At 43.9% G+C, this 10,531-nt stretch overlaps 1 protein-coding gene across 2 annotated transcripts in view; it reads right to left on the bottom strand.

Moving 5' to 3' along the window:
• Positions 1-918: 918 nt before the first annotated feature.
• Positions 919-10,531, bottom strand: part of LAMA3 (laminin, alpha 3) — an 83,447-nt gene continuing 73,834 nt past the window's right edge. For both annotated transcript variants that reach the window (XM_011939253.1, XM_011939254.1), the window contains 6 exons: positions 9,781-9,921; positions 6,136-6,295; positions 5,900-6,030; positions 4,141-4,234; positions 2,824-2,943; positions 919-1,476 (listed from right to left, as the gene is read on the bottom strand). In XM_011939253.1, coding sequence (XP_011794643.1) covers positions 1,331-1,476; positions 2,824-2,943; positions 4,141-4,234; positions 5,900-6,030; positions 6,136-6,295; positions 9,781-9,921 — 792 coding nt within the window. In that variant the 3' untranslated portion in view covers positions 919-1,330. The remainder of the gene's footprint in view (positions 1,477-2,823; positions 2,944-4,140; positions 4,235-5,899; positions 6,031-6,135; positions 6,296-9,780; positions 9,922-10,531) is intronic.

Here is a 10,531-nt window from a genome sequence, read left to right as displayed (position 1 = left end):
TGGTGAATTTTTCATTTTAAAGTCAATATTTCAAGAAAGCACATACTTAAGAGTCATGTAGTTTAACCTCCAACCCAACATGGCATCCCTAAGGACCACCACCCAGCCTCTGTTGAATACTCCTATGGTGGGGACCTCACTACCTCTCAGGAGAACATTCAGTTTCTGTAGAGATGTGGTTAGAAAGCATGTCCACAAGACTGCAGTGTGGAGGTCAGAAGAGAACATTGGGTTGAAGCGGATGTGACTCAGTTTCAAAGGTGGAGAGTGTGTACTATAAGGATACCACATAGGATTACTATATCCAGTTTTTTAGAATTACTTGTTCTTTTTCTTCTGATGAACAAACACTACGTAGAGGATATGGAAATGCTTGCATAGTCTTCTCTGTTAGGGAGAGTGGTGCTGGGTAATGATATTGGTTCAGAACATCGTTCATTATTTTGTAGATAAAACTAGAAGCGAGTCCTCCATCCCGTTGACTTTGGTTAGCTTGCCACACGAAGCTTCAGTGATGGTGCGTTACATCCATCTCAGCTTCCCTACTAGGTAGTTTGTGCCTTCAAGGAATTGATCATCATAATCTAGACTTGGTTGGTAGCAGGCTGGGGAAGGCTAGGATTGGGAAGCCAATGGGCTTCATTAATGAGTTCATGAGTTCAGTTTGTTTGTAAGTTACTATTTTATGAATATTATATGTCTCCGCAATTGGATTGCATATTCCTTAAGGGCAGGAATTATTTCTTATCCCTCGCTGTGGTTGCAATACTGAGCACATACAAAACCCTCACCAGTACATGCTCCATGATTATCTGTAGAAGACTATGTTGTAGGTAATACATTGAACCGGTGCTGAAGAATTAATCCAATTAACAATGACCATCAAGCCACTTGTTTTATGTTAATAAAACATCATAATTTAAGGACTACACTGCATTTTTAATTCCATAAATTATAACCCTTTAACATATATGAAAGTTTCATATTCTTAAAGTGCTTTAAAATATATTTAATTTTTTAACAAGTGGAAAAGAATGTTCCTTAAAAGGCATTTAATTTTTTAGTGGAAATTAATATTACCAAAAACGTTCTGTGCATGTTTGAATAACAATGTTTTTATCTTCAAGAAATGGGATTTGTATATAAAATACATGTGGAGCACTGAATGCCAAAGTGATGGGTATCCATGGTCAGAATTCAAAATTAGGTTTGCTATGAAACCTGTCTGGTTGGTGTCCTGAGTGAAGAATGATCTCGAGCTGGGGTGGGAGGTGCATTGGGTAATCAGTGCTTTTGAAGGTGAATTTCCTTGCTGTGAAATACGCTTGGGTTAGTGGTCAGGACAGCCATTCAGACTGACAGGCCCCTGGACTTCCAAGGCTTCAGTGACAGGGACAGGGATGTGGTTGACAAAAATATTCCTCAGACAGCCAAAGAAAGATTTCCACACAGGGATCCTCAGTGTCGTCAAATTGGCTGAAAGAGAAAGTGGAGAGGCATTCAGTAAATAATTCATACTGTCCAGGGGACTGTTCCCTGGATTTTAAAAGACAGTTTTGTTTAGTTTTGGGTCTTGCTCTGTTACCCGGGCTGTGTGATCACAGCTCACTGTAAACCTGGGATTCCTGGGCTCACACAATCCTCCCACCTCAGTCTGCCAAGTAGCTAGGAATAGAGGTGTGAGCCACCACCCTGGGCTAATTTTTAATGTTTTTGTAGAGATGGGGGTCTCACTATGTTGCCCAGGCTGGTCTTGAACTCCTGGCCTCAAGTGATCCTCCCGCCTCAGCCTCCCAAAGCTCTGGGATTACAGGCGTGAGCCACCATGCCAGGCAAAATATAGTGTTAGTGGAGAAAGCTAAAGTGACCTCACATTTCAGCCCACTCAGCCTCTCCACTTCAGGCAGGCATCGGACACTCCACCTGCTGTGATAAATCAGCAACAAGGCTATTCTTCAAGTTCTTCAGAGGAGAATCCACAGCCCAAATCAATAGCTCTAAACTGGCACTTTTTATGGGTAATGAAAGACCTATACAAGTAACAACCAGATTATAGCGTATTTGGAGGGACAGAAAACAATGAGGAATGAAAAGGCTCTTCCCAGGCAACATTCCAGTCTTGAACTTGACTCCATTTTAGCCTGATTCTCCCAGTCTGGTCCCCAAAAGCTTAATAACTCACCAGTAAAACTAAATACCTGAAGAGGACAGAGATCAGTTTTTCAGACCCTTTCATGACTCTTTGCTGGTATCAGGCTTCTGGGTTAATGCAGCCTCTTAAGAGAGGCTTATAAATTACAGGCTTGGGGGTCACACCTGTAATCCCAGCACTTTGGGAGGCCAAGGCCAGTGGATCACCTGAGGTCAGGAGTTTGAGGCCAGCCTGGCCAACAAGATTTCCATCTCTACTAAAAATACAAAAATTAGCCAGGCGTGGTGGCACGTGCCTGTAGTACCAGCTACTCGGGAGGCTGAGGCAGGAGAATTGCTTGAACCCGGGAGGCAGAAGTTGTGGTGAGCCGAGACTGTGCCACTGCACTTCAGCCTGGGCGACAGAGTGAGACTCCATCTCAAAAAAAAAAAAACATACAGACAACAAAACAAAAAAAAACAGGCTTGGGACGAGGGGAAACAGTAGTAATGGGGCCTGGGCTGACCTGACAATTGCTCCTTTCTAGCAACTGCCTTTCCCCACATGCCAGTGCAGAGGGCCTCACCATCTCCACTGTCCAGCCAAGAGCTGCCCTGCCACTAACTCATTAAGAAGCGAATGTTCAGAGCTGAGACAGGACAACATGTTATAGAAGTCAGGACAAGAGTTACCTGGAGCACCTCCAAGGTGTAGTGGCTCTTGAGTGCTGGCAGGTGGGAAGGGGATCTGTCCAGCTGTGTAGCTACTGTCTGTGTCCAGTTCCAGGTGCAGGATGTGTTGTTTTATGGTGACTGGGGAAAAGAGGGTGGTTAGGTCTGTCATCGGAGGTGAGCCCTGCTTAATGTCTACACTATTGATTTTGTTTTAATTAATTCCTTCATACCGGACCTGTGGGAACGCCGTTTGCAGGGATTTGGTCAGTTTAGATATAAATTCAATTAACTTCCTCTAAACACCAGGTAGTGCTTTCATGTACATGAATGAATTTTACCCTTAAAATGAATCTGTGAAGAAGAAATGATCATTCCCCATTTCCCGGATAAGAGAATGTGTCTCCCTGAGGAGGCTGACAGGATGGCTGTCACCAAGAGCTGGGACCAAGCTCTGGTCTCCTGTGTCCAGAGGCCATGCTGATTTCATGGGATCTCAGCGACTTTCTATGAAGACACTGACTCCTGAAAACTGATGCCAAAGACAGCGCTTTTGACTCTCGACACAAATTCCTCTCGTGTTAACGATCTCAGCTAATTGCGATGTAGCTATCTTTTAAATTGGCCAAGAAAAGATCTTTTTTTTTTTTTTTTTTTTTTACAAAAGGTATTTTAGCCAATACGGGTTCACAGATCTCTAATATCCACAAGTAATTAATAAAATAACAGACTCTTTTTGAGAGGAAATGCTTGCACTCTACTCATTGGTTTGTCTAAATAGTTTGCATTAATATTAAATGGTTGTTGAAAAAAATAACCCAACAATGAGCCTTAGCAAAAAACAGATACTTACTAAACACTGACTGCATATCAGATACTAGGCTAATTTTCACACATTATCCCGCTTAATTTCCACAACCTTAAGCAGCATACCCTATTTTTACTTCCATTTTACAGAAGAGGAAACCATAGGTAAAAAACAATTAAGCAACTTGCCCAAGGTCCCACAAGGAAAGATTTTACCTCTGTTCTAACTTCAGAGCCAAAATCTAAATCACAATATTATACTATCTTGAAAACTAGTCTAGCTTATTAATGTGCTGGGCTCCAAAAACAACAAATAAACAACAATAGAACATCTGATAGGTTCTGGAGAATTGGAGGGGGCAACCATGAGAGACAGAAGCATGGCTGGGTTTGAGAATGGACACATTACTCTGGAGGCTGGTCCTGATGAGGCACTATGGATGGAGGGCTGAGGCTGCCTTTGGGAAGTTCAAGTCAGATGGAAAGGAGGCCTGTTTTAGTGCAGGAACAATCAGCTACTGGACAACATACCTGCCACCGAGTGCCACTGTCCATCACACAGAGACTGCTTTGGTGTGACTGAGGTCGAGGTCCCGCCTGCCCCACTGTCCATAGAGGCCGTGACCTGGAACACACATGCATTTTCCTATTTCCTTCAGAAAGGCAGGTGGAGCCGACCTTCCCCTGCCATCTTCCCTCCCCAAATCTGGCCAACTGACAGCTTAAGTGCACGTTAGATTTTGGCCCTCCTCCACTTTTGAAGCATGTGACCACATGGGGTCCAAGGCTTCCAGAGATCTCTCTGCTGCATCCCTTCCAGGCAGGCAAACTGTAAATCAGGGTGGACCCTGGCCTGACGTCGTCACCAATGGCAATGATTCAAATTCAAATTCTAATTCTAATTCAAACCCCGCCCCCATCAGCTCAACTCAAAGGTTACTGATTGGAATCCTCCTTAGCAATTAATGCGTGACAGTGGCTCTGTGCAGGATATGTGAGATGTGGAAGGCAAAGCTACTGGTGGAGGCCTTCAGCCTGCTGCAAGGGCCAGCCAACTGTACTAGTTCCATGCATGGATTATAGAGGGGTTCTCGTCCAAGACATTAAACAAGCAAAATGACTGAGTTCGCACTGAGCATGCATCAAGAGCCAGGCATGCAGTCTGTTTTGTGCAGAATCCCACAGTCCTGCTTCCTAGATCAGGGTCTCCTCCAGGATTTTCCAAGGGTTGGATCAAGGGGAATGAAATGAGAGGACTAAAATAAGTGTATTTATAAATAATTTACATTTAATTTGCATGTAGCTAGATGGGACAGCCTATTCACAGGCAATTTTTGAGCTAAACAATGTCACTACTATTATGAAGATCATCAGGTCTTGATTTGTTCTCCTGAGAATAATTCCCTCCCAGAGACTCTCAGTAGAGACTCTCTCCAGCCAGCCCCTCCTCTGAAATACCAGAATTGTCTCAACCACCTTGCAAGTGGATAGTTACTTGCTTCTCTGGGCTACCAGAGACCTACTCAGACTGAATTAAAGGCTACAATAGAAAGTGTTCTAGGTGCAGCGCACCAACATGGCACAAGTATACATATGTAACAAACCTGCACGTTACGCACATGTACCCTAGAACTTAAAGTATAATAAAAAAAAAATGTTCTAGGAGTTTGGGGCATTTTATTTTCTTCTGGGATTCTTTTCCACTCACATTTAGTAAACTGTGGAAGGATTGAGATGAAAGAAAATGGCATATTATATCAATCTTTCACTTGAGGCCTCAACTAAAGGTCTTCCTAGAAGAATTTGGTTTTAAAGAGACATCTTTGAAAAAGGAAAGAGATATAACTGAGAGTGGTGGAAAGTAAGATATTGACTCAGGCCTGTGAGTGATGGGACAAATGAGGTCGCAGAGATGAGGAAGAAATCCATAAGAATTGAGTATATGACAATTCCTATAATCTTGACAAAAGCCATAAGATATAAGAGTTATTATCTATATTTTACAGATAAGTCTGAAAGAGCTTAAGTAACTTCCTTGGGGCCATATAACCAAGTGCTAGAGTTGCAATTCAGCCTGACTTGTTTGAGTTTTCCCAGTTTTAAAAATTAAGAACAGAAAACATGATGATAAAATGACTTGCTAAAGGAAAATGGTAAGTTAGCTCGGAAGTCAAGGCTCTTAAATACAAGATTGGATCTCATTTTCTACTACAAACCTGACCCACTGTGGTCTCCAGACATTGAAGCTGGTTGCCACAGACCCTCCCCATGGCATCAGACTGCTACGCACCTTTCCGGCCTCCAGGTAAACACATAAGTGCTTCCCAGGCTGACTTCCGATGTGTATTAGGATCCCAGTGAGACTTCTTGGGCGGATGCTGAAAACAAGCTTAAATTCTGGCCCCAGCAACACAGAGTGAGCTTTCAGAAGGGAAAAAAAAGCAGAAGTTAAAGCATCATCATGAAAGAAAACAGGATACAGTTCTTAAGATGCAAAGACATAAACCGTATAGAACTGCTCCTTACCCAAGATGACATGACCTCCTTCTTCGGAGAAATAAATGCCTTTCTCCAAAGGACCACCCAAGCAAGAAGACACCCCGAAGCTTGAAGAAGGGGTATCCAAGGGTTTTGAATCCAGCTGAAAGTTCTTCAGGCATCCCACAAAGCTGTTTGTGGGGAGGCTCTGCAACCAAGCAGAAAAGAAAAAGCTCATTACCTACACCTCCAAGAAAGGCATGGGTAGCCAAGGCAAAGGGCACTGCAGCTTGTATGCAAAAGGGGGAAGGTAGGTAGGGATTCCTTCTTCCTGCTTCCAAGTCAGGTTCTTCAAGCTCAGGTTCTAATAGCTGTTCTATTTGGCTCTCTGCCCACAGTGCCAAAAAAACCTGTATACCAGATGTTGGGTGGGTGGTCGAAGATTGCAGGTGCCACCAAACCAAGTGGTGTGTGTGCAGGAGGGTGGGGGTCGTGCAGGTTGCTAGCTTGTGCTAGAATAAGAACAGGGAAAGTTGACCTGACCCTGGTCCTCACAGTCGAAGCAGCAACAAGGGAAATTTCCCCTTTACAGTTCACAGATTTCACCGTCACTTTGCAGATACAAATCCCTTCTTAGAGTTCCATGAGGCAGTATGACAGCTTAATGCAGGGCAGCTGACGAAAATAAAGAGGCCAAAATGTTCCCAAAATAATAAAATGCAAAAAAATCTTCCTACATTGTTGGGCTCAGTGCACCACCACCAAGTCACGAATGCTGCAGAGTTAAAATAAGACACAGTGTGCATCGTCAGTGGGCTTGCGTGGAGCCCCATGCCTGCCTAGAGCTGGCTGGAACAGGGGACTCATCTCCTGGGGCCCAGGAACAGGCTGAAGGGGTTTTGTGCTCTCCTATATTATACACCAGATATGTTCTGCGTGTGCATGTTCCTGGGGAGAAGGACTGTAAATGTCATAAAATTCTCAAGAAAGTTTAAGATTCACTGAATAAAACTTCTGGATTCCCTTCTAGAAGGAATGCCTTTTGGACTCTGGAATCCTGCGAGACAGATGTGGTAACAAAGACATGGTAACTTTAAGAGAAAATGGTGGCCGGGCGCAGTGGCTCACACCTGTCATCCCAGCACTTTGGGAGGCTGAGGCTGGTAGATTACCTGAGGTCAGGAGTTCGAGGCCAGCCTGGCCAACATGGTGAAACCCTGTCTCTACTAAAAATATAAAAATTAGCCAGGCATGGTGGCAGGTGCCTGTAGTCCCCGCTATTAAGGAGGCTAAGGCAGAAGAATTGCTTGAACCCAGGAGGTGGAGGTTGCAGTGAGCAGAGATTGTGCTACTGCACTCCAGCCTGGGTGACAGAGCGAGACTATGTCTCAAAAAAAAAAAAAAAAAAGAGAAAATGGTGATGTGATAGATATACACGGTGTCAGCATCAGCAGTAAACTACTGATTGGGCTCCCTGTGAAACTTTTAGTTTCTCAAGATTTGTCACACTACACAGTGAAAAAGCTGTGTCCTAAAGCTAGGACTCGCCAGGACGGGCCAGAACCCAGCACTGATCCCTAAGGGCTGACTGCAGTGCTGGTGCCCAGAGGCAGACACTGATCGGATGTGGCCTGCTCCTGAAAAGGACATGTGGGAGGGCCCATGAGATGGTTTATGCCCTTAGGTTGAAAGAAGGCTGCAAAAAGAAACTTGGTTTCTAAAGAGTATTGTAAATGGGATGCTACTAAATTGCCCCAGATGTTACATGCTGGGTGTGATTAGGGTGGTTTGAAGAGAATTTATCCAAGGCCAAAGAATACCTAAATCCTGCCCCGTCCTGTGATTTCTCTGAATTGAAAATAGGAACAGAGGTTGAGAAAAGCAAACACGAACAATGAGAATCCTCCTTAGCAATTACTATGTGGTGTATATTATATATATATAATGTGTATTATAAATAAGGGATAATATGCTATGTATTTTATGATATATATATGTTACTGTATATAACAAAGCAAAGTAATACTCTATTGCCTGCTGGGGTACAATACATATACTTTTTTTTTTTTTTTTGAGACGGAGTCTCGCTATGTCACCCAGGCTGGAGTGCAGTGGCCGGATCTCAGCTCACTGCAAGCTCCGCCTCACGGGTTTACGCCATTCTCCTGCCTCAACCTCCCGAGTAGCTGGGACTACAGGCGCCCGCCACCTCGCCCGGCTAGTTTTTGTATTTTCTAGTAGAGACGGGGTTTCACCGTATTAGCCAGGATGGTCTCGATCTCCTGACCTCGTGATCCGCCCGTCTCAGCCTCCCAAAGTGCTGGGATTACAGGCTTGAGCCACCGCGCCCGGCCACATATACTTTACTGTATAACACTGGAGCTCTGGCCCAAACCCCAGTGCAAAACCCAAGTGGGCCAGGCTGAGCCTTGTTTGAGGCTAGGTCAACCTAAGCAGCTAGCATCCAAGCTGGTGGAAAAGATCTGCTTTTGTTATGCCCATTTCTAGGCCCAAATTTGAGCCTGGGGCTCTTTCCCCCGCCCACTGCAAGCAAACATCACACCAGAATGTGCCACCAGGTCTGGAGGAAAGGAGCAAAAATTGCATTAAGGTAGGGGACAGTCCCTAGGACCTGAGCTGTTGATAGGCTCATCTTACTTAACTTCGTGGAGAGGGAAAAAAAAAAAAGGCAAATCTGGAACAAGGAAGACAGGTGCCCAAGGCTGCCTCAAGTAACCTTGGTGCAATGAACACTGTGGCAGGGGGTAGGAGAGAGGAAGGGAGCGGGCACTCACAGAGCTCAGCCCAGGGGCTGTGGCCCCATCAGAGTGCCCCATCAGAGCCTTGAACTTGACAAACCTAGAAAAGCACCCGTCCTCTCTGGGGACAGAGGGAGTCCCGACTTTCCCTTCGTCTGGCATTCCCGAGTTGGGTTTTTGAGATAATTTTGTTGTTTCAGACCTCAAATAACATTAAAACACGTATTCTGTTATTCAGTTATTCCTTTTTCAATTCTCTTTCTAGCGTTTGGACAAGGACAAGGAACAGCTTTTGGCTTTGTGCTAGTCCGTCTTAAACACCCTCTTGATTATGTGTCAAGCACCTTTTTCTCCAAGCAAAGAGCACATAGGTCACACTACCTAGTTTGACATTAATAACATTGTTTGGTTTCCAAATGTTTATTTCTCATGGTTACCTATCATTTATGGTAAAGAATATTGGGTTTCCATTTATGGGTGAGATAAAAAGATCCCACAGAAGCATCTTTAAAATAAATAGTTTGATGGAGAGAAAACCCTCAAGCCAATCTTTTACCTTATGGCAAAGATAGTGAAAGTGGCACAAATTACTGTAATTTGGAACACATTATGTTAATCAAAAAATCTGTCTACAACCTAAAACCTACATTTTTGCATTCCCTGGAGCAGAAGCCAATAGATTCAGGTTTAGGAAGTGGTAGAGAAGCTCTATCTTCACCCCTTCAGGGTCTGCGTCTCAACCTCCATCTTAAAAATGAAGGTTTGGGGTTAAGAAATGGGCACCTACTCCATGTGGTTGTGAATATTAATTAAATCCTTAAAAATCATTTAAAGTATTTTGAGATTCTCATATGTTGAGTATTTTGAATATCTCATACAATTATGCCGATAAGGTGAATTGTTTTCGTCCATGGCTCTGAACATAACTATTTACCTTTGGTTTCCCTGATGGAGGCGATCCCAGATAAACTGGTCCTCTGATGCTGACAGTGGAGTTTCCAGGCAAACTTCCCTCCCGGGCCCTCAGTCCATCCACAACCAAGCGCCCCTTTTCTCCATCATGGCCAAACACCACCTTCAGAGTAAGGAAGATACATGAGTTGTATTTTTACCTTTGACAATTGGTGTTGTATTTTATTAAATATTAGTGGCCACATTAAAAAAAATTGCTTCAAAAGATGTGAGTTTTTTTTCTCCGATTATCACCATCACCATCATTTTGTGAGATTATGTGAAATACTGAACAAACTGAGCTAAAAAGGGGAACTAAAAAAAGGTTGTTCAGAAGTGAACTAATCAAAAGATATTACAGAATTGATCTGGAAACTTACACAGAACAGAAACAGTTAAAGGCACAGCCACAGGCAACCCCCTCCATGTAACAAAGGGGCAGGGACAGTTTATACAGTGCTGGGGACGGGGGTGTGTTGGAGTTGTGGCACCCTGGGCAGGCCTCTTGGAGCAGGTGGAACGAGGGCGCTTCTCTTCGAACAAGAGGAGGGTTTAAACTCTTTGCTAAAATTTCTGATCCCTGGGGTCTGGTGTGGATTCTGCCATCTCATAGGGTGTGGTGAGACTATTCACTGAGGACACTTCCATTTCTTTTTTTTTTTTTTTTTGAGACAGAGTCTTGCTCTGTTGCCCAGCCTAGAGTACAGTGGCACGATCATGGCTCACTGCAGGCT

This window comes from Colobus angolensis, unplaced genomic scaffold, assembly GCF_000951035.1.
Source record: "Colobus angolensis palliatus isolate OR3802 unplaced genomic scaffold, Cang.pa_1.0 Scaffold18, whole genome shotgun sequence".
NCBI classification, from domain to species: Eukaryota; Metazoa; Chordata; class Mammalia; order Primates; family Cercopithecidae; genus Colobus; species Colobus angolensis.
Note: the sequence above shows the minus strand (reverse complement) of the source record. Positions and strands in the feature narration are given on the sequence as shown.